The sequence below is a fragment of the Colossoma macropomum genome, unplaced genomic scaffold, assembly GCF_904425465.1.
Source record: "Colossoma macropomum unplaced genomic scaffold, Colossoma_macropomum, whole genome shotgun sequence".
NCBI lineage: Eukaryota > Metazoa > Chordata > Actinopteri > Characiformes > Serrasalmidae > Colossoma > Colossoma macropomum.
In genome coordinates this window covers 1992561-2019917 of record NW_023494808.1, presented here as the reverse complement: position 1 = coordinate 2019917, position 27357 = coordinate 1992561, and the positions used below count along the sequence as shown (strand labels likewise).

Here is a 27357-nt window from a genome sequence, read left to right as displayed (position 1 = left end):
AGTTCTATTGGAGTTAAAAAACACTACAATTTTATTGGAATAAACTGAAGTTCTGTTAGTTGTACAAAAACGACTGGAATAAACTAAAGTTCTATTGGAAGAAGCTGAAGTTCTATTAGAGTAAAAAAATTCTATTGGAAAAAACTAAAGTTCTATATGAAGCTAAAGTTCTAGTGGAGTTTAAAACAACAAAATTGTACTGAAATAAACTGAAGTTCTATGAAAAAGCTAAACCTCTATTGGAATTAAAACACTTAAATTCTATTGGAATAAACTAAAGTTCTATTGGGGGAAAAAGTTAATGTTCTACTGGCCCTCAGCTCTAATCTGATCTCTGTTCTGACCTCCGTCCAGCGGATCACAGTGAGAGCCCACACACGGGTCATGACTTTACAAACATTTATTCTCAGCTGAAGGCAGATCTCAGCAGAAACAGTTCATAAACGTTCATTTCAATTCCTCATCAGCACATTTACATAAACAGAAAACAAGAACAACCTCAGATTGACCTACAGGCTGATGACCTGTCCAGACAGAACAGTCCGAGAGCAGAGAAACTCCTCCACCGAAGGCGGAACCAGAACCAGGCTACGTATGTACAGACGAGCTCTGAGAGGGACAAACGCAGCAGAGCGGACTCTGTGGGTGAGGAACTGAGGAGAGGGCTTCATCTGACCGGTCCAGAATGAGGAGAACAGGACAGAGAGCTGCTCCAGCATCAGCTTTGGTACCACGTTCTTCAATTACCTTTTGCATAATTAAAGGGTTCTTTGAATTGTGCAGAGGTTCTGCATATTAACTGAGAATGTTGTACAGGATTCTATATAGAACCTTTTTGAAAAGAGTTCCATATAGCACCAAAAAGGGTTCTATTGTTAAACACCTGACATGACAGTAGCAGAACCCTTTTTGGTGTTACATAAAACCATACACAACATATTCTCCAACTATCTGCTGTATATGGTTCTATATAGAACCTTTTTGAAAAGGGTCCTACATAGCACCGTAAAGGGTTCTTCTATTGTCACAAGATTGACACTAACAATAGCAGAACCCTTTTTGCTGCTACATAGAACCCTACACAAATTCCCCATCAATCTTCAAAATCATTTCGCCATGTAAAGAACCTTTTAATCATGCAAAGAGTTCTTTGTGTGTTCATGGTTCTATGTAGAACCATTTTCTTTACTGAAGAACCCTTGATGTACCATTTATTTTTAAGAGTGTAGCCTATAATAGCTTTAAGAAATGAACAGGCAGCTGTGGATTAATAGGATTTTGCTGGTTCCACCTTAACAGAACTGAGAAAAACAGAACACTAATGTGTATCCTCCACCTTTAAAGTCCCAGGTTAGGAAAAAGTGATGTAACACAAGAAAAACAGGTCAAAATGATCTCAGATCGGTGTGGAAAACTCAAAAAACTGCATTTGTTGGCGAGTGAAACGCCTCAGAACGTAGGCAACACTAATACTTCTCATGCTGTGACTGTTTTAGGAATAAGAACCGAAAGATTATCCATTCTGAGCTCTTTCAGTGATGCTGGCACATCATGTTACATCCTTCCAGCATTGTGTGATTTATCTGCCTGTGAACTTAAACTCATCTAAATTAAGCCAAAACGTGTAAAAACAGGCTGAAATTCTCATTAAATGTTCTAAAATCTCCTCTAAAGAGAAACATTACACTCTGTCTGCGTCTCAGACTCTCGCTGTCTGCAGTGAAGGTTCTCTTTCTGGTGGTCCTGATCAGATCTGAGCCACAGCGTCCGTAAATAAAAGGGGTTTCACTTTGATTCACTCGATCACATCAGGTCAGCGTCTCCTGCTGCCCCCTGCTGGACGTCTCCTTCAGCGTCTCCTTCAGCGTCTCCTTCAGCGTCTCCTTCAGCGTCTCCTTCACCCTTCAGCTCCTCCTCTCCCACTTCCACTCCCTCCTCCTCCTCCCCGCCCATCTCCTCTTCTCCTCCTTCTCCTTCCTCCATCTTTATCTCCTCCTCCTCCTCCTCTTCCTCCTCCTTGTGTCCGTCCCCGTTCCCCACGGCCTCCTGGGCTGGCTCCGCCCCTTCAACTCCAGGCTCCGCCTCTTCAGTTTTAACCTCCTCCTTCAGGCTCTCGTTGGCCTCGTTGGCCGCATCGCCCTCGGAAACCTCCATCACCATGGAGTCCTCGGGGTCCTGGTCGTCCTGGTTTCCGGTGAAGGGATTTTCGCCCTGGAAACAAAACCAGGCAGAAACTTTAAAAAAGGTAAAGATAAATAAACTTTGAATTTCAGCAATTTATTTAGATTTTTATTCCCCAATAGTTTTATAGTGTTTAGTTATTTCACTTATTATACCAAAATAAACTGTTTCTAAATTAATACTGATGCCGCAGGGGGTGGAACTACCCAGAATTCTTCGCAGCTTGTTATTGTTTATTTTTCATCAGTTCTCTTCATTCAAAATTTTGTGTGTTCTAACTTCTGATTCAGATTCAAAACTAGAGGTCTGGGCACATTTTTGTTGTTTATTATTGTAACCATGACGCTGCTGTGTGTTTAGATTCTCCGGTTCAGTCTTTATTACCATCATACAGTTGAATGACGGCTCATATTGGTTCCCCACTGACAATAACCTCAATCATCATGAGGTCACAAACTTTAAATCATAGAAACCAAAAAGCTCATTATAGGCTTTTTTCCACCAATATCAGCTGATATGATCACCAAACTGTCATACTAATCGGTCTCTGGTGTAGAACTTTAACCAGACCTGAAATTTGGGTCGAACCAAGAAACGGCCCAAAAATTTCCAAACCCCACCCCACCGACAGCGAGGGCTGAGCCCAGAACTGTCAAACAAATGGACCCGAACGGACAGTTAAACTACTGCATAGCAACAGCAGCAGTCATTACATCACAGACAAATAAAATAAAATAACGACAGAGCTGTCCAAAACTTGCTTTCATAACCAGTGCTTATTAATAAATGGTTTTTAATCTGAATTAACTTTCCACACTGTGCTGTTCTGTGCCGATATAGCAAGTTCCTAGCTTCTCCAGTTTAAAACTAAAAATCTCCCACAAACGTACACAGAAGATATTACATAACAAAAACAACTAAAATATTTCTGGCCAAACAAATTAAACGTAAACATCCTCTTGGCTCCACTGCACTTGCTTTTTATTAAATTCTGTCAGCAATCCGAGTTTGGTGACTCCAGAACAGATTAAAAACCAGTTTAGGTTATTAAAGTGTGGGCAGAGAGTGCAGTAACTAAAGCAGAAGGAAATGCTGAGTAAAACTGGACAGGAGCAAGTGTGGCGGCTAACGGCTAACGTCTAACGTAAACATACGGACCTTCAGGTAGCTCTCCAGCTTCTTGCCGATGACCTTGTGGTTGAGGATGCTTCGAGCCACAGACAGACTGGACCTCTTGGACTGCTCCATCATACCCTGCAGGGAAAACAGGCAGAGCGGAGAAGATCAGAACGTCATAGTGAACAGATGGAACCAGAGGACTGTTTCTGTAAAAGACTGTCTGCACATTTGCACACTAAACGGCAACATTTACAGAAATCAAAGGGAAAAGTTCTCCTATATTAATTTATCTGTTTGTTAAATGATTAGTTACTGGACAGACCTAGACCATGGCTTTTATTATAATTATTATTGTTAGCTGTCATGTTCAGGAATTGTGTGTACCTTGCGGTTGTAGTTGTGATCAGGAGATTTGAGGTGTTTCTGGATGAGTGAATACTGCATGGGAATGTAGAGATCACACGCTGCACAGTGAGCTGCCTCCACTTTCTTCATAAAGTGCTCCATACCGATGTCTGAAAACACAAACACAAATCAGCAACGTCAACAACAACAACGTAGAAGAGAATGAAAAGGAAGGAAAAAAAAGGCTAGCACAAGAAACAAAAGCTGGAAAAAAATTATAAAAATAATAAAAGAGAAAGAAGACGCAGAGCTGAGACACACCTCTGGTCAGGTCTTGTTCTTTATACACCTGGCAGATGGCAGCGCTGTGGTTCTCCATCTGATTAACCCTCTGTTCCGTCTTCTTGTATTTATTATTCAGGTACTCCTAAAGCATAATACACACAAACATATGTACTCTTTAGAAAGGTCAGGCTTTAGAGAGAGGTGTGATCATGAAAATGTTCTACCTCTATTTAAACAGTTCTAGAATGCCCCCCATTCCCACTTTCCATGATCTAGCATGATTTACAGTTCTTGAAATGTTTTCTCTGCTCATTAATGCTATTCTGGAATGTTCTCAGTTCAGCCTGATGTGCTTGGCTTGTCCGTCCATGTACACTGGTAGAGCTGCAGTTTATAAATTTATAAATTTCTCTTCATTTTATGACATAACGATAAAATTAGCCTTTTGCTCCAAACCATTCAAAATCAAAAGGGTGGAGAGCATTCTAGGACACTATTTGGGGACAGAACGTTGAACAGCGAGTGCGGGATTGACATTCTTGAAAAACGCAAATGGGTAAAAGGATGTGAAACGGTGGATCAGGAATCAGATCAGATAAGACGAATGTGGAGTACGTTCTAAAACAAAATGAACTTGAGAAGAAAATCTGCTAGAACGAGTTAAATTGGGTGAGAACATTGTCACGTTCTAGAACAGTCTGAAACGGAGGTTCCTCCACAGTTCCCAAGAGGCAAAGTAACTGAGCAGAGCGAGGGGTAAATGCTCATACCTGCAGGAAGTCAGTGGTTGGTTTTGAGAGCTGGTTGGACAGGAACCTGAAGTGATCTTTGTGGAATTTGCTCTCCAGATGGACTGCCATCTCCTCGCTGTAGAATGAGCGGAACTTGCAGATGGAGCATGCAAAGGTCAACCTGAAAACCACAGGACAGGAACGGGAGCCAATCAGGACACAGACCATTTCAGTGTGTTTCAGTGCAACAGGCATTTTCACGGTCTTCTTCACAGAGACGGGAGAGATGGGGAGGTAGATTAAGCGATGGAGAATCTGACCTTTGAGCAGTGACCTTGACCCCTGACCTTTCAAAGAAGCCCCGCCTCTTTCTGAGTTTGGAAGCGGAGGGCGGGGTCTGTTTTCCCGGCTGCTTCGTCTTCGGCTGAGAGTTTTCTTCTTTCACAGGTGATTCTGAAGAAAGAAAGAATGAAAGGAAGAAGACATTAAGACACAGCAAAGTCTAAGGACGAAGTATAAACACTTACAATAACAAGAACAACTACTCACCACCACTCGCTCCTTCAGCCGCTGGTTCAGATTCCTGCTGAACACGACAGATTCAGAAATAAGCCGTTACTAGAGATGCCACCAATCTGATATGTTAAAAATGCTTACCAATCAAATTAAAGCATAAACTGCTAAAATTCCAATGCTACTCCAAAACTATTCATAACGGTAGTGTTTTATAGAGCGATGAAGCAGCTCAATGGAGAAAAATAACCAACGCTAACATGGCAACTAATAAGTTAACCAAAAATTGTTGCCATGTATCAGAACACTATTGAGCAAAGTTAACCTTTATAAATCACACTAGCATGTAAGTTTGGATGAACTACCCATTTAAAACAAAGTTTCATCTCATTCACTCAACTTCCACTGATTCAACAAAGCCCAGTAAGAAACTCACAGGAGCTGGAGTTCCAGCTTCTTTCTTCTCGTCTTTCTGCTCAGCGGCTTCTGCTGGCAAACAAAAGACAAATATTGTACAGGCAGATTCAGAAAATGTTTAATTTTGGTACAAAAACATATTGCACTGTTAAAAAGGTTAAAGAACAGGAGCTCCATTTTTAAAATTTTCTATTTTAAATTAAAATAATTTGTGCAATTCTCAGGTTTTTGCTATCAGTTTCAGAAAAGAAAAAGGGGTGTCTAGTTGTTTGTCAAACAAAAAAAAATTCCACATAATTCCCGTTATCACACAGCAGTAAAATAACGCTGAAGATCACTTAACACAGACTAGAGCCCTACTTTCAAAGAGAACCGCCAGACATGCAAGTAGAATTCAGAAAAGGTAGAACAACAAAAGATACTGGTGATGCACACTACATCACTGAAAAAGCCTACAAAGTCCGTCAACCTCTTAATGTCACGGAATGCCCTCAAGAAAACAGACACATTAGAGGATCTCATTATCCTAATTAGAAACCTGTATGCTGATCAACAAGCCAGCAATGACAGAAAATGAACATCACTGGTTCTACAACAGCAAAAGAAGTCTGACAAGGCTGTACACTGTCACCATTTCTGTTTGGCCGACGAAGAACACATACGTTAAAGAAGCGGGACTGGAGAAACAGAAGATTGGTGAAAGAAACCTCAATAACCTTGGATATGCAGATGACGACATGACACTCAAAGAATAACTGTACCACTGATGGAGCAAAAGTAGAAACGGAGAGTCTACCTGGATGAACTGTTAACAGCAACGTATCCTGCAGTCAAGAAATATGACAGTTTGGAACTCAGCAGAACAAGGATGAAGGAACTTTAAAGGATCTTCAAATACAATGATGTGTCTCTACAAAAGATCAGAACCATCCAGGTTGTGTTCTTCTCTGTAGTCGTTTATGGATGCAAAAGCTAGATAACAAAGTGGTGCTGCCAAAGACTTTTCAGAGCACCTTAGAAAACCAAGAAAACAGATTCTTGACCAAATCCAGCCTCGCCTCACAAGCTCAGAACAAAACTGAAGCTCTCTGATTTGGACACGTGCTGAGAAGTACCAGTTCATCAGAAAAGACCATTATGCTTGGAAGAGTTGAAGGTAAAAGAGGAAGAGGATGGATGGAGACAATCAGAGGAATCATGAACCAGCCATTCAGAAACCTGAAGAAACACTATTATATGGTCACCATGAATTGGAATCAACTTGACGGCAGTTAGGCATAGAAATGTTGAGCAACAAAGTTTTTTGCTAAAATGCGCCTTGCCAAATTGAGGTCTGTATGGGCCTGATTGTTAATACCCGTACCTGCCCGATACAACCACTGATCACATCCTCCCGCGCCTGCAAAATCTAGTGTGATTCCTGCCCACTGCCGACTGCAAAACCTAGCACCATTTTAGCCTGCACGTGCCCACTTTCGGCTGTGCTTGTGATACTCGTCAACTTGTGACACAGCGGAGCCTCAAGACCCATCAAACACTTCACTATTACAGAAGAAAAGCAAATATTTTGTGTATTTTAGGCTAATCAAAGCCACGTGAATCTGGACATGGCACCACACAAAGAGCAGTGCGTCACGTGACGTCACCTGACAGACAAGCGGGCAGCACCACAGGCAAAAACAAACAAACAAACAGCGTAGCAGCTTGGCTTCTCTACTAATACTATTTTTATCTGAGTCAACATTAGCCTTGTGATGGACTGGTGACCTGTCCAGGGTGTTTCCTGCCTTCTGCTCAATGACTGCTGGAATAGGCTCCAGCACCACCAGTGACCCAGAAGGATAAGTGACTTAGATAATACGTATGTTTTATTATTTGCTAAAGACGTCTATAAAACAGGGACTGAGGCCACAGCGCAGGTTAAAAAGCCAGCCAGCCATAATACCCACTCGTACAAGCCCGCAACCTGTTGGCTGTTTACCCGCAACAATCGGGGTGCTTCAAAAGTTGTGCAGACCTCTACTGCCAAACCTTACACCCATTTAGTTGAGCTCTGACTTCTGGTAGAACATTCCAGTTTCAAAAGCAGGTCAGCAATCTGCTGTAAACATCGGAGTAGGTTCAGCAAAATACTGATCAAGAAGTACCGTTATTTGTCTTTTCGTCTCCTGTGGTCTCGGTCTTGCCCATTTTAGACTCTGGCTCATCAGACGTAGACAAAGTCTGCTTCCTCTTCTTCTGTCCATCTCGCTGGGGTTTCACCTGCTGCTATAGTAACACATCCATACAAATGTTAACACACAAGGTTGCAGCGCTCACAGCAACACACATGCACTCTCAAAATAACGCAAGACAAACACACTAACACAGTACATCATGGAGACTATTTTACAGGGACTGACTGACAAATACACACACAGGAACCATGCCACAAAAAGTGAACAAAGGTTAAGCCCAGTCAACATACCACAGACATCACACTACCACACTTTCGCATCATTAGGAAGTGATGAACTTTGCATGCACTTACCTTCACAAGCAAACCTTCAACTTTGTCTAAAACTGCTGACCCTGAATTAAGTGCTACACAACCAGGCTAACTAAGCTCCTGGGACTGTTTTCAGTGAGGGGCTTACAAAAAGCAAGGGTACCGCTACAATTTTGTATTAACTCTGAGGACATGAACCGGAGCTTTGACTTCTGAGCATCTTATAGGAGGACAATTTGAACTTGGGTGTGTAAGGAAAAAAAAAAACAAAAAACAAAAAAAAACAAAAAACACAACTGTGCAAAAGAAAAGTAGGTCAACGAAAAAAAAATTTAAACAAATTGGGGCTGCCAATAAAGAGGATCGTCTGCATCACTGGATCAAGTAAGGAGTGGCCCATGTTTCTCTACATGGGTTACTGTGTGGTGGGTGTCAAATTTTTTTAGATTGTAAGAGAAGTTATGTGGACATTACGTCAAATGTGGCCTTGCAGACATGGACGAGTGGCAGGTGGAGTAAAATGATTTCATTTCCACTCGTGTCTCCACTCCTCAGGCTTGGCAGGCTGGAGTAGGAGGGGAGGGGGTTTTGGGGGTTTGATGGTTCAAGTCCAGTGCTTTGCTGGAGGTACTTACTCGGTTGAGGGGTCTCTTGCGGGTGCGTTGACGGTTGACCCTTGGGCCCCCTCCAAAGTGCCGGACAGGATAGTCCTGGGAGCCATGCTGAGGCTGGTAGGCCCCACTGTCGGGGTACATGCGGGGGGCCAGAAGCGACGGCAGCTTGCCTCGCCCTGAGGGGGAGTGGCCTTGCCCCCCGCTCCGCCCACCTCCACCCCCAACTGAGGAGTGATCTTGCCTACGGCCAAAGCCGCGCCCCCCTGGCGCTCCGCCCCTGCGCGGGGACCTCTGCCCTGCCCCCCAGCCGGAGCCTGAGAAGGCGTCTCGAGCCTGCCGCATTTTGGCGGATCCGTAGGAGGCTGAGCTGTCAAAGCCGCCACCCCCTCCTGCCCCGCCCATCGCCCCGAAGCCCATGCCTCCACGCTGGGCCATCATGTCGCCCCGGGAGTCACCGTAACCATAGTCACCGGATCTGTAGAGATCACGGGGGCCAAGGGCGGAGGAGCGCGAGTCGAAAGACTCATACTGGTCAAACCTGCAGAGGGAGGGAGGCGCAGAGCAAGCAAGAGATGAAGCAGTGGCACCTCGCATTTCCTTCTTTTTCTCTTTCAGTCTCTCATTTCCCTCTTCATTCACTTACTCTCACTCTCTCCCTTGATGTCCCTCTACAAGAGAAGGTGAAAAGTTAAAATTATTGTCTTAACTTTTATTTAAAGTGTACCAAAGAATCCCACACTGATTGTACTCTGGATGAGAAAATGCATTTTGCCACATTCATCCAAGCCATTCCACACACCGATATCTAATCGGACAGCAATTAAAATGGTCAGACAAGCTACATCGTGGGAAGGGTTTGGGTAATTGTATACCTTTTGCCCGTGCAATCCCACTTGATCTCTTGCATATTTGGGGTACAGCTGCGCCAAGCATGCTGGGAGACTCGAAAGGACCCAAATTTTGTACCAAAGATGAACGAGATACATATGAAAGGGATATTAGGTGACAGAATGGCTTCAGTGATGGGGATTACTTCTTGCTGTTGAATTATAATCAGCACCAGGGCATGTATGTCGAGAAATGGGAATGCATTGGATTATCATGCGACAGTGGGTTCCCTTTGCCCTTGGACAACATGTAAACAGCATCTTAGGAGAGAGAGAGTTTGAGTCAGAGGTTTTCGGAAACAAGGACTAGAGAAATAAGACAGCATCATTTGAAGTATATCCTTTAGCAGACAGTGGGTGTACTTTGCAAACCACAGCCAAAGACGAGACAAGCCACATGTTAGGGACTTCAGATCGATTAAGAGCAAAGGGTATGTCATGGCATACTGGCTGACTTTGCAAAGCTGTACGCTGCAACACTCATGTCTGGAGCGGTGTTCTCTAAGTCAACCTCACCTGTCTGCCAACTCTTGGACAACAGACCACGTTTCAACCACATGCAAATTATTTAAATAACTTGTAGGGTACTATTCGTTGTGGTATCTTTTCATACCTATCTTTTTACCAAGAGACTTAACCCACAAAGCATCCACGAAACATCCTCTTGTACCAGTAATCTTGCTACAGAACAAACTTCCTATCTTCTACATAATAAAAACTATTGCTTATTATGTGCATCTAAAAATTTTGGCATTTGGAGTTCCACAAGGTTCTATGTTAGGACCACTACTTTACTCACTGTGTGTGGGACCTCAACGAAATGAGATCAGGAAACACGAGCTAATTTTTCATAGGTATGTTCTAACCATATGCAAATACAGATTTACATACCCTCTAAATGTCAAGACTGTCAATCAGATCAAAAAAGAGACAATGATGCTTGGCGTTTCATAACAGCAAAAACTTTGTGATTTGTAAAAAATTAAGCCCTTCTGTATCGTAAATGCGTTTCACAAATCTGAAGAGCAAAATTATTTAAATGATACCATGACTGCACTCTATCATTTACAAAAATATTGTTAAAGTCAGGCCTTTTCTACCAAGCTCGACAAAGAAATACTTCTAAGCATCTGTTGCAAGTAAAACTGACTACTGTAACTGTCTTTTTGGTGATAAGAAAACTAGTTTTGAAGCTCTAAATGGCCTAGCACCTGTGAAGTTCACTGACTACCTGTCTGTTTATGTTCCAACACATTTTTAGATCTGGAGATACTGGCTTTCTGCAATACTGCAACAAAAAAATAATAGAGAGGCTTCTTATACGTCATTTGATCTAGATCCTGATAACTGGAGAATGCTGCTCTGCAAAGACAAGAAGGGAAACCAAAGGGGAAACCAAAAAACATATCTGAACCAGGTTGATGGCTTTACCTTATTTTTGGACTCTAGAGGATAATGAAGCAAATTACATGCCTTAAAGTTAAACAATTTTAGATGCAAGGTCAAGAACTCAACGACTTCTCGGAAAGGAACAGCATGCTCTTAACAAGAATAAAAATTTGTTAAAAGCTCAAGACTGCTCTGAACGACTTTATTTTGAGAATCTCAGAGAGCGGCATAAAAGACAATAGGGTGAACTAACGATCACTTTAGGAAGTGAGTAAAATGTTTGCATGCGTAATTGTTTCCAGGCTGACACAATTAAGTTACTGACAAGGTGTAAAGTGCCAGACACTAACACTCTTAAAAGCCATCTTTCGGAATAAGCAGTCCCTCGTTAAGGATTAGCCAAGGCCTACATTAACTACAACATCAAGTGAGGTAACAAAAAAGATCTAAAACTGCATGGCAAATGGGAAGGTTTGTAAAAAATGTGTTTGTATGTATCACTGAAGAAGAAGGGACAAAGTTTGTTTCGTGGGCAGAGCAAAAGTATGCTAGCATCACACACGCAAAAGATATGTCCACCTTACCGGTCACCACGACCCCCTCCTTTCATGCCTCCCTCCAGTTGTGTAAGCATGTCGAGTCGCTGGTTGATTTTGGCAATTACAGCATCTGCATTCGTTCCAGTGGAGGAAAGAAGAGAACCACCGGATAGACCCCTCTTCATCTGGTCCCCTCTGCCCCCATAGCCTCCAAAACCACCTCCGCCAGACATGGAGTCTTTGTAGCCATACAGGTCATAGCTGCCTGAACCTGAAAGTAGAAGAATGGGTGTAGAAAACTTCAGTGATTGACGCTAAAATAAAAATAACTAACTTGGGAGTCTGTTGGGTAACAGAGGGACTAGCATGCTTTCCAAAGTTACCTAAAATGGCATAAAGACGGACTTTGAAAAATTCTGGACTCCAGAACCTACTTGAAGGAAGAAAACATACCAGTCCACCAATTTGTGTCCTTATGCCAGTTCTGATATCGGAATTACGGGTATTAGCTGATAGCACTGATACCAAGGAAAAAACAGTTTTGCTTCTCAAGAACGGCATAACAAAAATCGTACCTTGAAAAATCTAAAGTCTTGGAGATATCAAGATCAAACAATTGTACTTGATGGGTTACGGATACAAAAATGAAACCTTTGAGTGCCATGTAACCACTATAGAACCTCCAAGTTACCCTTTAAATAGGAACTCAGGAAAATGCAGTCGGCCAGTCAAGTTTATTTTAACATTTGCAGCTGCATATTTTGAGCAGCTCAGTTTCAGTGGCCAGACTAGATCCGATGTCCATCATACGCAACTATCAGGGTTTCGATCAACTTTGTCTACAAGTTCAAGAATGTCAAGGTTTATAAATAGAAATCACAAACGGTGAACAGACTGATGTAGATGCAAGGCCGCTGACTCACAGCAAGGCCACGGAAATAGTTATCAAAGTAGCTCTAGAACCACAATCTCCTGGGTCTACATGTAGACACAGTCTAAGTCAGTTATGGTAGATTGCTCCATTTTTTAAATGTTAATGATAAGACCCTTACCTCTGTTGGAAGATCCTCCTCCACCCCAGCTGGAGAACCCTGTTAGAAAAGAGCACAAACATTTAGATTAAAGCTATTAAAAAAAAATAAGCACTTTATCAAGACTTGGCTTTATGCGAGTATTTAAAACCAGGATCAGTAAAAATGAACTTATTTAATTGCCAATGTATCTTCTCATCCCTTAGACCAAAATTACAATTCAGATTTAATTTCTTATTATTTGTTGATCAGCGAGTTTCCCACCATTACCAGCATTTATGATGGTTTTTATTTTCATATTTCCTACAACAGCATCCAGTGCTTGACTGAATTTGTAGTTATCGTACTAATTACTATATTCAGGCCATGAGTTAAGTTTCTGAAGCATCCTCAATATAGTAAATAACGGCCTCAATATGGTTAATTCAGGCTAGAGGTGGGCGATATGGCAAAAATACAATATTGCAATATTTATTCATTCAGACGTTTGATCAGTTGCAACTGAGAAAAAAGAACCAGTAGTGCTACATCTTAAAAACCATTAATACATATTTTTATTCAATACTTCCCACTAAATCCAGTCAAGCAGGACTAATTCTGCTCTTTTAACAACGTCTACAAGTACTGACAACATACACGATACGTTCAGAAAAGACGTATTGTATTGTAACATAATTTAACAAAATAATGACATATATTGTCTTAATAAGGTATCAGCATGGGCTTTTGTTTCTAGCAGTATCTGAGCTCAGGACCGGCTTTCTCTCTAACCTATTAATAACTAACAAAGATACTTTCTCTAGATAAACAAAGCACTTTTTGTAAGTCGCTCTGGATAAAAGCGTCTGCTAAACGGTGTAAATGTAAAGTAAATTATTGCCCAGCCCTATTTGTGGCCACAATACAATAACTTATAACCCTAACATATTAATTTGTGGCCTCAATATAATGTGTGCTCTCAATATATTAATTTGCGGCCAGCCCCTTATTAAAAAAAAATAATTACCATGTCAGCTTAGGGCCTCTGTACTTCTACATGTAACAGCCTGGTTAATAAGTTAATTAGTGGCCTAAATTTACAAAGCCAGGTCATTTTACCCCGAACAAAAGAGGAAAGTCTGAGCCGCCATCTTGCTGTGATGGTGCCAGCTAGAGCTCTGGCACCATTTTAGCCGTTTTTAGCCAAGCTAAGCAGTATCTGCTCTAAAACAGACCACTTTTCGAAAATAAAGCCCTATAATAACAACATTAACGCACATTACATTATGAGGATTAAGAAACATTTATCCTAAACGGTAGCAGCCCAGCCCAGTCGCAGTTCGAGGCCTCTGTGGTCAGGCTGGCCAATGTTAGCAGCGTTTGTTGGCTTCGTTAAACCAAAAAACATTAAATATACAGCTAAAGTTGGCATATTTGTACAAAATACGACACCAAAACACAAAACTGCCAGCTTCTTTTTCGAACTTTTCCGTTCCACCTTAAATGGCGCAGCGGCCACTGTCTGGCGCCTCAGCCGCCAGAATGAAACTACCGCACTATTTAAGGTGGAACGGAGAAATCGAATTAAAAACGCGGACTCCAGATTCGTGCTCAACTTACCGAGCTACGCTGAAATTAAAAAGCCGTAAGAGCTACACAGCGACCTTAAGAGGTTCGGATATAATCTGTTATTCGTATAAGAACCGGTACCTGATCCGTATCCGCGCCCGTCCATGTTCAGCTCTAATGCGTAACTCCTCAGCCGAACCGTAGCTCGTAGCCAAGAAACCGAGAAGACAGAGAGGCGGGGCCGCAGGGAGAGCAACACCGCTATTGGCCGTCGCTTGAGATTGACTGTAACACCGTCCAATCACGTAGACATACTAATTTGCATAAAGCGCTTTGCAAGCCAATCATCAACGCATAAGTTTCATGTCGCGCGGGAATCGTGTGGATATTTTGAATGATGGCAACGCGACCCAATCGTAGAGATCCACTGATTTGCATAAAGAGTGAAGCGAGCCAATCACGAGACGCAGTTTTATGTGAGGGTGGGTCCGATTCTTCGTCTACGTGGATTTGGTGGCGGTTGTGTAAACCTCCAGCGCCACCGCTGTCCGCAGGCTGTATTAACGGACTGGTTGTGATGTTTAACGCCGTTTAAAGATGAATTTCACAGTTTTTGTCTGTTTATTTATGTAAAATTCAGTGGTTGAGATGTGAAGAAAATCATTCAGAGTAGTTTGATGTAAAACCCGGGGCGGATTTGGTGATTCTGGGGCCCTGAATGCGTTTTTAGTTGAGGCTCCTGAAGTCCTGACGGCCTGCAAATCCATGATATCTGGGTGTCTAATTGTCTTAAATCTAGTCGATACATCAAATATAACTAATTTTTTAGGCCGTTGTAAGAATATTACACAGCTCTGCGTTCTGCCTTGTCTTTTATTTCCGTCCCTGACGTCTACTTTTAAAGATAGCGTAGCTTTAGCTACCGAACCAGTCATCGTTTCTACATGACCGTTTTCCAACCTCTCATTACCCCTTACAAGTAAACAGGCTGTTTTAGTGACTGTGACTTTAGGACACGTATATGTATATGCTTCGGTAAAGCTTCATGCAATATAAATAGATTTATAATAACAAGTACAAATAAATGCGTTTTAAGAATATATTTGATAAATACGTTTTTTACCATTTTCATACATTGCAAAAATATATTTGATTAATACATTTGTATTATATTTTTCTCTGTATGGACACTCAGCCAAAACAGCTCTCTCCCACTCACTGTACAAGCATCCAGTGTGCTTCTTTTATACTGACCGAGCATGTAAAATAAACGTATTGTGGTTCTGTACACGTTCTAAACTGTGGAGCAGTTGGTTACTAAATGTTCAAGTATGCCAAGCTTAGGCTATTTCGTTCACTAGAAACTCCTACACTCAGTTCTGCTGCACAGACTTTTATTGTGAAGGGCGGCGTTAGGTACGGAAGTCCAGAGAGGCCATGGGGTAGTTCTAATTTTTTTAACTGTTATTTTGAGATAAAGAGTTAATTATCTTGTTAACTCAAGATGATAAAAGTTGTTATCTTGAGATAATGTGTTAATTATCTTGTGATCTCAAGATAACAATCCAGAAAATTACAGCAACAGCTCATGACCTCTCTGGACTTCCATAAGGTACAGCGCGTGTTGGGTGTTGTGGTAGCAAACCTCAGAGGGCTGGGTGGCTAACAGAGAGAAGCTGTTTCTCGGAGTGAAACTTGAGTAAACCAGAACTTCCAGTTGTCCAAGTTTCTCGTGAGAACCACCAACGTTACAGTATTTAATATATGAAATACCAGAAGCAGTTTTTGAGGAGTCTGGCCTCTTCCTATTTCCCTCATTATATCAAAAAACAGGACTGCTGAACAGCAGAGGGCGCCTGCGAGCGAGTGAATGAAAAGTTAATATAGTTTCTAATCACTGAACCAGAACTTTCCTTTAATTTTAGACAGTAGAAGGATGGATTTCACTAAATAAACAAAGAAAACTCACCTGTATGTTTTCTTTTTTCTACAGCAAACGGGTTTTGGGGAGCAGGACGCTCACATTACTGATACTGAGTGCTGATTGGTTGGAGAGCGGAGCAGCTCATTGGCTGAGGCGTCGTTTTAAACTACTAAAACTCGAGTTTAAAAGCTCTTAAAAATATAACAGCAGTGTTAAAATGTTTTATGCTGCTCTGTGTTCAGGAAATGAATGTATTTTTTTACATAGAAAATGTTTAAGCATTTACAAATTGTGATTTTGCTCAAATGCTCCATATTAACCCATTCATTTTGGACTTGCTCAGGAGCGCCCTCTAGCTTTGAGAAACCTGGAAGACACTGCAGAGAGATAATTCTCCTCTCTACAAGTTCTCTGATAAAATACAGCAGTGCAGGCTAATTTATAAATGAGAAACGGTCTAAGGTCAGTTTCACTGTACAATGTTTAAAGTACTCTAGACTCTAAAAAGCAGACTGTAGTCCATCTGTTTCTCTGCATACTTTGTTACCCTGTTCTTCAGTGGTCAGGACCCCCATGGACCCCCACAGAGCAGGTACTATTTGGGTGGTGGATCATTCTCAGCACTGCAGTAACACTGACGTGGTGGGGGTGTGTTAGTGTGTGTTGCGCTGGTCTGAGTGGATCAGACACATCAGTGCTGCTGGAGTTTTTAAACACTGTGTCCACTCACTGTCCACTCTATTAGACACTCCTACCTTGTCAGTCCACCTTGTTTTTAAACACCTCAGTGTCGCTGCTGGACTGAGAATAGTCCACCAACCAAAAATATCCAGCCAACAGCGTCCTGTGGGCAGCGTCCTGTGACCACTGATGAAGGACTAGAGGATGACCAACACAAACTGTGCAGCAGCAGATGAGCTATCGTCTCTGACTTTACATCTACAAGGTGGACTGACAAGGTAGGAGTGTCTAATAGAGTGGACAGTGAGTGGACACAGTGTTTAAAAACTCCAGCAGCACTGATGTGTCTGATCCACTCATACCAGCACAACACACACTAACACACCATCACCATGTCAGTGTTACTGCAGTGCTGAGAATGATCCACCACCCAAATAGTACCTGCTCTGTGAGGGTCCATGGGGGTCCTGACCACTGAAGAACAGGGTAAAAGGGGGCTAACAAAGTATCAGAGAAACAGATGGACTACAGTCTGTAACTGTAGAACTACAAAGTGCACCTATGTAGTAAGTGGAGCTGATAAAATGGACAATGAGCATAGAAACAAGGAAGTGTATGAGCAAAACATTAGTACAAACTTGTGAGCGTTTAGCGCCTTAAATAAAACATTTAATTTAAACCCAGATTACAAATCACACAAAGCATTCTTTACTAAAAGTATATTTTACATGTAGTTTAAACAAGATTCCTGGTTTTTATATGCTTATTAAAACATTTCAGGAGGCTGTACAGCATGTCTTACCCATACAAGCATCCACAACGCTTCTAAAACCAATGCTGTGTCCAAAATGGTCCTCTATTCATTACGCCCTACATTAGACAATCTGGATCACTATATAGAACATTACACTAGAACATAAGCACTATTATGGAACAGAATTTGTGATGGTAGTGCACAATTTCGGACACTAATGTTATACGGGTTTGCTTATGACTTACAAATAACGCAGTGAATTATGGGTATACCGTATCCGCTACGGTACATTGGTTGTACGCTACTTTATCGTGATGCATTGTGGGATTGTCTGAGCACACTGGATTTTCTGGACTATGTTTTCTGACACCACTACAAAATGGCAGATCCCCAAAATAGTGCATATATAGTGACTAGACCGAAGCTTCGGACACAGGTCAGGAAAAGTGCTGCATGTATTTACACTGGGCTCGACAGTAATTGGGGCCCGAGCTACAACAGGTGGGAGGAACCAAATCAAACTGAGGGAAATAAACCTGTAACGCTGCTGTGACAAACCAGGCACTGTAACATTGAAAGGACAGTTTGAAGTCAAATAACCAAAATCAGGCCAGATCTAAACTGTGAGTAGGATAATCAGATAGATGGACGAGGCAAAAACATAGTCGAGATACAGACTAAGATCAATAACAAGATTACAAAGAATCAGCTAGACTAAAAAGAAGGGCAAGAACTAAACAACAGGTCAAAACACGTTAAAGACAGAAACAAGAAGACGCTCTGTATGCAACGATGGCAATACTTTGCAACAGGCATGACAAACAAAGGGGTATTTTTACAGACATAGCCAAACAAACACAGGTGAAGGAATCAGAATTCAATGAAACTGTCCAGGTTTGGGTGATGAAGGGCACGTGTCTATGATGTGTTGATCAGGGGAATTATGGAAAGTGGAGTCCAGAGAGTCATTGGATTCCAATCTATACTGCAGGACGTCTCCTCTCCTCCTGGCGGACATCATCGACATCAGGTGTAGCCTTGTCTGACGGACCTGGGACCGCTCTTCACTGTGTTCAATGGCAGGACACTGGAAGCTTAATTACCCTCTTACCCTGGAGAACATGCTAGATCTCTGTGTACATCACTCACATTGAGCTCTACTCTGTGGATGGAAAAACACACACATATAGAATCATGATGTGCTGTTTGCTAAAAATATACATCAGTAAATCAAATGCAGTTCATGTATAAACACACACATTTTGAAGCACATGATTTTTCCTGTGAATGTCCTCCATGGTCCAATCTACAAAATAAAGCAGAAAGCAGTCAGTCTCCCTGTTAATCCTTATCTGTTGTGAATCATCATGCAACCCTTTCTCTTCAAGAGTTCAACACTATATGGAATATTAAATAAATTGACACACAACGGGGTCCAAAAGTCCAAGACCCCTGGTGAAAATGCTTCTGTTTTGCACTTTTACATTACAAATAAAATTATCAGCATAACAATCTGAGTGAAAAGTAGAATCAATCATATACAGTCATGCTGGTATGAACTCCATAAATTTGTGTACAATCCTCTGATCAGTCGATTAGATCCACCTGTGGAACAGACACAACTAAAGAACAATCTGTTTTTTTTGTCTTAAGGCCTTAACATGGTCTTTTGAACCCCACTGTGTATATATATATAAATGCACTCCACTGTTAAGCTTTCTAAACACAATGCTCAAGCTCTTGGGCCCCCCTAGTGGTAGGGCCCCCATAAGCTTTCCCCTTTTTCCCCCTTATGAACGACCCTGCTCATGGACGTTGTAGATATGAGCATATGACAGGTAAGAAGTTCAGTATGAGTACAGGGAACATTAAGAACGAAAAAAGTGGAAGTGTTTTACACGTACAGAAGTGTGGTTATGGTTATTTCAAGAGATCATGCTGATAATATGTTGCTGAAACAAAACAGATGCACTGTGCACTCATAAAGCCTTGCAAAGATGAAACCAACCTTATATGCTTCACTTCAGGTCTCAAGTGTTCATCGTGGTCTGTCTTTTCCAGCTCATCCACTAAGACATTTGCTGCTAACTGTTTGTTTTCAGCCTGTCTGTTTATGGGTGAGAACCTTTGTATCTCCTCTGTCATTGAGTGATCATCGAGCTCCTGAAGACAGTGAATGAGGTTAATGCATCTTTCAGAGGACAAAGTCCTTCTGTCACCCTCTTCTCTGAGCTTGCTCTTGAGGTACCAAATAGTCTGTTGAATGTTCTTCCCATTGTGTACACACATCGAGAATGACTTCAGCAGCTTCTGGCTGGAGTGCAGCGAGAGGCCAAGGAGGAAACGAAGGAACAGATCCAAATGTCCACTGTCACTCTTCAAAGCTTCATCAATGGCACATTTCTGAAAGTTATGCAATGCTGTTTCTTGCTGAGGAACCTTCGGTGGATAGCCAGAATCTTCATCGTTCTCCCTGAATGATTGTTTTGTGGAATTTTTGTTGTGGCTGGACTGCATTGCATTCAATCCTGTGACAGCGTTTGTGTGGATGACAAAGAAAGCTGCAAGATACTCTTGAAAGCTCAAGTGGACAAAGCTGTACTGTTTCACTGAAAATATTGGATCCTCCTCTTTGATGATCTCAGTAAACACTCCAGACCTCATTGAGGCCTCAGTGACATCGATATCATACTCATTCATATCATATTCTGAAAACTCAATATTGCTCTTCTGCAGATTGTCGAAGGCCAGTTTTCCAAGTTTAAGAATAAGCTGAACATCTTCATCTGAGAGCTTCAGAGGATCACTTTCTCTTTCCCCAAGATACTTTTCCTTTTTTTTACTTGTTTGGATGAGCAAGAATCGGGTGTACAGCTCAGTGAGAGATGATGGGATTTTTTCATGGCCTCTCTTTAGCATTTGTTCCAGGACTGTAGCTGTGATCCAGCAGAAGACCGGTATATGGCACATGATCTCAAGGGTCCTTGATTTCCTCACATGTGAAATGATCCTACTGGCCAAGCTCTGGTCGCTGATCCTCTTCTTGAAGTACTCCTCCTTCTGTAAGTCTGTGAATCCTCGTACTTCTGTCATACGATGGATCAGATCTGGAGGAATCTTGTCTATCGCAGCCGGCCGAGAAGTTATCCACACCAAAGCAGAGGGAAGCAGATTCCCATCAATGAGGTTAGTTATCAGCTCATCCAACGATGCTGCTTTGGAAATGTCAGAGACTCTTCTCTGTCTGAAAGCCAGTGGAAGCTGACTTTCATCTAGACCATCAAAGATGAACAGAATTTTACAGTCATTGTAATATTTTGTATCCTCAAATTCTTTGAGTTCGGAGAAAAACGTAAGCAGAAGCTCATGGAGACTCTGTTCCTCATCTTTAGTTGAGTTCAACTCACGGAAAGGCAGCACCAACAGAAGATCAATGTCCTCATTGGCTTTTCCTTCAGCCCAGTCAAGAATGAACTTCTGCACAGAGACTGTTTTTCCAATGCCAGCGATTCCCTTAGTCAGCACAACTCTGGGTTGTCCTTTTCCACATTCTGAAAGTATAAAGCCTTTATTCCTGTTGTCTTCTGTTTCTCTTTCAAGACCTTGCATGTTTAAGGGTTTGAATATGTCATTGCAGCTGACTGGTATGTCCTGTTCAGGAGGTGTCGTCAACGCTGTGTCAATCTACCAAATCTCATGTTCCTTATTCAGTCCTCCCCGCTCTCCTTCTGTGATGTAGAGCTTTGTGTAGATATTGTTCAGTAAAGTTGGGTTTCCTCTCTTTGCAATTCCCTCAAAGATCTTCTCACACTTCCCTTTCAAGCGACCTTTCAGTTTTTCTTTGAGTTTCTCTGAAATTTTGAATATTGGAAATAAAGGATCTTTAGTATCAGAATAGAGGCCATAGAGTTATACATTAATGTTTAATGTACTTTGGATCATGCATTTCCTACAATCTGCTGTGTTTTTTTGTAAAGCATGTGCAATCTAAATACAGCACTCACCAATATTAGGGCCAAAGGCTGAATCTTGCTTTTGTGTGGGTTCAGCATTTGCTGGTGACAGAAAAACAACACAATTAGAATTTTATACGGAACTTATTTATTGTTTTTTTCAGGTATTTGAACCGATGATTTGGTTTAAATTTAGCTAATGGATTTACAGTTATGTATTTCACAAACACTCTTATCCACAGTGACGGACAGTTTTGTCATGTTACAAATGTATACGAGTGTAGAGTTGGAGTCTTGCCCCAAGACTGCTATTGATACAGCATTGTGTGGAAATCAAATCCCAGGCTACTGCATGGAGGGTGGCATTGTTACAATTGTGACAACCAAATTTTTAAAGCTTTGCTTTTGAAGCTGATTTTTGTGAGGTATACCAGTAAAAATGAATTGCTATGCCATTGTCTCATGATATGCATTCTGAAAAGTAAACCACAACAAAAAAAGTGCAACATAATAGTTAAACAAACACTGTTAGGTACAGCTAACAGTGAAATATTATTTTAGAAAGATAATTATTTTATATATTATTATAGAGCAATGTAGAACTGGGGATGAGTAAGGAGATAAAAGCAAACAGGAGATAAAGTTTTTGGAGATAAAGACTGAAACAAATTCCATTAACACAAACTGAAGAAGTTATAGTGTGTGTTCGCATTTGCACAATAAAGAAAACTTTTCAGTTGCAAACTGTTTAGATGATTAGCTAGCTCTGCTACATTAGTGATCTCTGATCGAGTAGCATTGCAGTGGAGAAGAGTGGGTTTTGTTTGCTGTCAGAAAAGCTCTTCTGCACAGCTGTAAGTAAAGTAGTTTTCATAGTTTTGATCCTTATCCGTCTCTTTCAGCAGCAGCACAGCGACAGCAGGAATCACATCCGAGGAGCTCACGCTTCCAGTTTTCTGTCTTGATTTGTATGGCTGGTTGAGCTGTAGCTGAATGTCCTCTAAAGCCAGACAGACACTGTGTGATTGTAGAAAGCTTGTTGATTGGTGACTCAAACTATACGTTTGAATAGACCATCATGTTCAGACATTCAAGTCTACGATTTATATACCCGCACTGTACAACAACACTCTGTCCATACTACGTAAAACAGCTCTGTCCATGAACAATTCAAATGAAGCAGTTTCATTCAAAATAAAATAATGCACACCGAGTACTGAGCAAACATGCTGAGAAACTGAGCAGCGCTGCTGACACTGAGCATGGCAACTAAAAGCAGGTGGTGATGTTCATGGTAAGACAGTACAGACTCTCCACTGCCTGTTTTACAAAGACGGTTTTAAAAATCAACGTATTTATGTTTATACCTCTCAATTCCACTCCGTCAAACAGAGTAAAGTTGGCATAGCAGGACTTGTGTCCTAGGCTGGGTGTCTCCACCTGTACTGGGGAAGTGGTTGTGATTGTGTGTTTAAAAACAAGCTAAAATCACTCCGTGAATTCCTGGTGGGACTCTACCAAGTCACAATTGTAAAGTGACCAATTACTTTGTGTCCGACTGTCACGGTGTCAGTAATGCTTCTATGTGTAAGCAGAGCCTTTTTCACTGCCTGCTTGAGTCGCTTGTTCGTTAGTATTAGTATAGTTTTTATGAGTACGAGTAAATGCTCGATACCAGTATTGGTAACAATGTATTCCTAGTTTTGATATTGTAATGTTATATTGTCATTGTCCAAATATTATAAAATACTGTGATATAAATTTCAGTTCATATCACACACGTCTAGTTGATGAAACAAAATAATTTTTTTCCTACCTGCTGAGTGCACATGTGTTTCAAGAGTCATGTTGAGAGAATTAATATGACAGCTAGTCACCTGGGGCATGTTAGCAACCCCAGCGTTCTGAGCTGTAATGGAGGAGCATCGAGAGACTTCAGATGGGGAGGCAGACCTCGGAGATGATGCTTGGTCCTCCATGATAGACCATAGGACACAGTCTGAGCCAAAACAGCAGACTTAAGAGGCTGATGTTGGGTCAGCTTTTGTCGTTAAAAGCTATTATTTAATACTGTAAAAGAAAAAACAGAATATACAGTCAAAAATGTCAAATAATCCAAAACTATCAGACCCTTAAAAGGGAGTTTCAGTCAACATTGAACTGTCTAGAACACATATTGCCAGTAAAGCAGGATCTCCTCAGGTTCTCTGCGGTAGCTGCACTATTTACATTAATATATTTTTGAATAGCTTCCCTCACACCCTGCTGCCCACACGGGGGGCACGTCACTAAAACACACACAGGATGAGGTGCTGAGGTGATGTGTAGGACATTTCTGAGTCCCAAAGCTGCCTAATATTATTCCCTCGCTTTGAGTACATTCTTTTTTTTTATCAACCGTTTCGGTGTGTGTTCAAGTGTGTGACTGTAAGCATGGTGGAGGTAGTGTCATGGCTTGAGCTTGCATGGCTGCTTCTGGAACAGGCTCACTTTTCCTTTTTGGTGATGTAGCTGATGTAGCTCATGAATTCAGAAGTCTACAGAAACATTCTGTCTGCCAGTTAACATAGAAATGCATCCAGTCTAAAACAGTGGACGGTTTTAGACTGGCCAAGCCAATCGCTAGACCTTAACCAAACTGACCATGCATTTCACCTTGTAAAAAGATTGAAAGGAGAAACCCCCTAAAACGAAACAACAGCTGAAAGAAGCTGCAGTAAAATGTTCTATGAGAAAGACAGGACATGAACCAGTTCAGCACTTTCCCACGTAGACTGTGAGCTCAAGACGATAAATAAGAATACTACTATCAGTGTGTTTTATAAGTGATGTAATTATAATTTATATATAATATAAATAATATAAACATAATGTAATTTTTATAACTATACAACCTAAAAGTTTGGACCCCCCACCACCCCTAACTACTGTACAAATTCACATACACTCCACAACACAATATACTACATTTCAACGTGACAGTGTGTACGTGTGAGTCTGAACAAGCACCAGGACACTGGCACTGTGGTCTCCTACCATAGTAGAAAATTCCTAAAGGAGCATTCCGGCTTACTTCTATACACCGATTCTCTATAGATTCCCTTATACTACTATTACAGAACAGTAACAATAATACAGGGAGATTCACTCAAAAGAGGCCCCAAATATTCTGTAATAACTCTCTCTAGGATGAAGCAATCTGAACGAAACAACGTGCAATGTGCTCCTCAGTGTACAGAGCTTCGAACAAGCCAGGAAGCCCCTGCGTCAGATGAGGTAGGCACCGGACAGCCGTCACGACGTTTAACCGCCGTTTGCAACTTCCATACCCCTTCATGTGTCTGGCAGAAAACGGAGATCACTTCCAGCATTGCATGTAATGCAGTCGATTACACACACGTCAAGATACGTAGTGTATTTTTTTGTTCAGGTTGCTTCATCCTCACAGGAGTTACAACAGAATATTCAGGGCCTCTTTCAAGTGAATCTCCCTGTAAAAAACAAACTCAACTCTAATTTCTTCCATCACTGTTAAATTGTTATCAGCCATCAGTAAAGCACTTTGAGCTGCCACTGGTTTGAAAAATGCTCTATAAATAAAGTTCTCCTGGAACCACCACCTTGGAGATTTCAGATTCAACACATCTGGCTCTAATATTCAGATGCCCCTGAAGACCCTCCTTACCTGTAAAGGTGTGTTAGATTAGGGTAGACCTCCAGGTCTGGGCACCACTAAACAAGAACCATCATATCTTCCAAGCTTCTGTTATAAATGGCTGCTCCAGCACCACCAAAACATTTCAGACGCCGTATAGCCGCATAATCGGTCTACCTGTGGGTGGGATTATAAAACCAGGAAATATTTATGATCTTTCATGAAGAGAACATTACTACTCCCCCCCCAGTTGCGTCAACTTGAGCAGCAGGAAGCAGGAAGAAGGGAGGGTTAGGGAGAAAGACATAAACAGTAGTAATGTAGCTCAAAGTGTCCGAGTTGTGCCATCAATAGTGTTTTTCATCTTGGCAAAAAAAAAAGCTATCAGATAAACAAGGGTAAAGTACATATAAAACATGTCCAATCAACCCACATTTTATTATTACTTAGCTCGAGTTAAAAAAATAAGCAACACTAGTAAATTAGGCTAAAATCGATAAAGTACAACACCCATTTCACAACCTCAGGGTTCTGTTTATCTCTCTCATAAACCACATGAACTTCTGCATTGGGTTAATGAGCTCTTCTTCAGAGAAAACCACCACTTGCACTTGTGTTATACTACAAGGACCTTATGTATGTTCTATCCTTCTTCTAATAATAACTGGGAACATCGCAAAGTGGTTAAGAAGGCCATAAGACTAGTAAGAGGCCATGAAGCTTTGAAAAGCTGGCCTCATGTTCTAAAAGCAGAACTGTAGCTCCAAATACACAACTTTGCAGCGCCTTTTCAAGCGTTACAGGTCATTTTAAAAGGTACTTACCTGACACTGCGCCTAAAAACCGAGACCCATCATGCTGCTGGAGAAAGCATGTCTGCCCTCCTCTATATATTCCGTGAAGTTGTTGAAGAGTGCATAAGAGGGCATAACGCTTGTACTTCAACATGATTTACCAGTTTGAACCAGTTCTCGTAGAGCGGAAGGAAGCAATCAAGCTGAACGTCTAGGCAGTGAGAGCTGAGGGCAGACGACAAACTGCATGGAAGAAGAAAGGAGGCCTTGAAGAAGAAAGAAAGGAGGCTTTGAAGCTTTTTTAATTACTGTATTGAAAACCTACAGTGTAGCACCTGAGCATTTCATGGCCGCTGTAGCTAAAATGGTTTGAATTGATGACTGAACAGACATCCACTTAACATCATTTGCACTTTGTATTTTGCAGTTCGAGTGACTGTTCCAGTAAAGTTTTCAACTTTAAGCCAGTTACTGAATATAATATTGTGATTATGCTGTTAGCTGTAGGTGTTTTTGTGTGTATGAATATATGGAGCCTCGTATCTCCAAAACATGGAAATCTCCACAAAGACGACATATCAAATTTTGAAACTGAGAAATTCTGTTGTTTTTTGAAAAATAATTCCCCAATTTGAATTTGACAGCACAATAACACATTCCAAAAAAGTTGGGATGGGGCAACAAAGGGCTGGTAAAGTTGTGTAATGTTAAAAAACACCTGGTGGTTAATTGACAACGTCAATAACATTATTGGGCATAAAATGAGTATCCCAGAGAGGCCGAGTCTTTCAGATGAGGAGGGATTCACCTGCACATCTGTGAAGGCACCATTAATGCTGAACAATACATACAGATTTTAGCAACCTATGCAGCCATCCAGACAACGTCTTTTTCAGGCAAGAAAAATATGTATATGTTGTATTTGTACTATTTTCCTTTAAAAATCTGGTTTACTTGATTTGCGTATCGTTGCATCCTATTTTTATTTATATTCTGCACAGCGTCTCAACTTTTTTGGAAATGGGGTTGTTCAATATATGTATATATATATTGATTTCACAATAGGTAACAATAATATATAAGGCACCATATCCTGTGAAAATCAACTGATATTCATAATTTAAAATGTTAAGATGAAACGTAAGAGTAGAAATGTGTAGGATATCTGTTTAATACAGTTGTATTGTTAACCAGCATGATGTTAAAATGCTAAAGAATGATAAAAATCCTCTTTACTTCTCACATTAATGCAGCATCAGACTTTCCCCACCTTCAGACTCCCTTTCAGTGAATATATTTGTCCCTCTGGAGCCGCTTCAGTGAGTAAAGTGATGTGGCACCTGATGTTTGGCTGGGAGTGTAGGGAGCATTCGTTGGCGTGGATGAACTAAACTCAAGCACTCCAACGAGTTCTTTCTTAATAGTTTTATTTTGTCCGGACGCAGTAACAGCAACAGCCCTCACTGCTCTCTTCTCTTTTTTTCTCCCTCTTTTTTTCTTCTTCAAGTC

At 41.3% G+C, this 27357-nt stretch overlaps 2 protein-coding genes across 8 annotated transcripts; both read right to left on the bottom strand.

The window, feature by feature from the left end:
* Window positions 1-385: 385 nt before the first annotated feature.
* Window positions 386-14325, bottom strand: akap8l (A kinase (PRKA) anchor protein 8-like). 5 transcript variants are annotated; one of them, XM_036557148.1, is made up of 13 exons: window positions 14229-14325; window positions 12561-12599; window positions 11554-11779; window positions 8715-9231; window positions 7739-7859; window positions 5611-5663; window positions 5211-5247; window positions 4982-5114; window positions 4701-4842; window positions 3967-4072; window positions 3685-3815; window positions 3340-3435; window positions 386-2211 (listed from the first exon to the last, which is right to left on the bottom strand). In XM_036557148.1, the coding sequence occupies exons 1-13, from the start codon at window positions 14251-14253 to the stop codon at window positions 1804-1806; spliced, it is 2034 nt and encodes a 677-aa protein (XP_036413041.1). In that variant the 5' UTR covers window positions 14254-14325; the 3' UTR covers window positions 386-1803. The 5 variants fall into 5 exon arrangements, with proteins under 5 accessions (XP_036413041.1, XP_036413046.1, XP_036413043.1 ...); XM_036557153.1 differs by having other exon boundaries at window positions 5009-5114; XM_036557150.1 differs by having other exon boundaries at window positions 5211-5244.
* Window positions 14326-18016: 3691 nt separating this feature from the next.
* On the bottom strand, window positions 18017-25981 carry LOC118798336 (protein NLRC3-like). 3 transcript variants are annotated; one of them, XM_036557767.1, is made up of 7 exons: window positions 25879-25981; window positions 25085-25231; window positions 23216-23469; window positions 21451-21501; window positions 19455-21297; window positions 18706-18752; window positions 18017-18608 (listed from the first exon to the last, which is right to left on the bottom strand). In XM_036557767.1, coding segments are annotated over exons 5-7 (1650 nt in total). In that variant the 5' UTR covers window positions 21056-21297; window positions 21451-21501; window positions 23216-23469; window positions 25085-25231; window positions 25879-25981; the 3' UTR covers window positions 18017-18606. The 3 variants fall into 3 exon arrangements, with proteins under 3 accessions (XP_036413660.1, XP_036413658.1, XP_036413659.1); XM_036557765.1 differs by lacking the exons at window positions 18017-18608; window positions 18706-18752 and having other exon boundaries at window positions 19174-21297; XM_036557766.1 differs by lacking the exons at window positions 18017-18608; window positions 18706-18752 and having other exon boundaries at window positions 19174-21297; window positions 23277-23469.
* Between the last annotated feature and the right edge of the window lie 1376 nt (window positions 25982-27357).

Excerpts from the sequence above, each read along its gene's own strand:
- akap8l (XM_036557148.1), bottom strand. The coding sequence starts at position 14,253 with ATGGACGGGCGCGGATACGGATCAG. Across the intron at positions 12,600-14,228 it reads CGGGCGCGGATACGGATCAG|GGTTCTCCAGCTGGGGTGGA; the intron begins GTACCGGTTCTT and ends CTTTTCTAACAG. Across the intron at positions 3,816-3,966 it reads AGAACAAGACCTGACCAGAG|ACATCGGTATGGAGCACTTT; the intron begins GTGTGTCTCAGC and ends TTGTGTTTTCAG.
- LOC118798336 (XM_036557765.1), bottom strand. The coding sequence starts at position 21,055 with ATGCAAGGTCTTGAAAGAGAAACAGAAGACAACAGGAATAAAGGCTTT.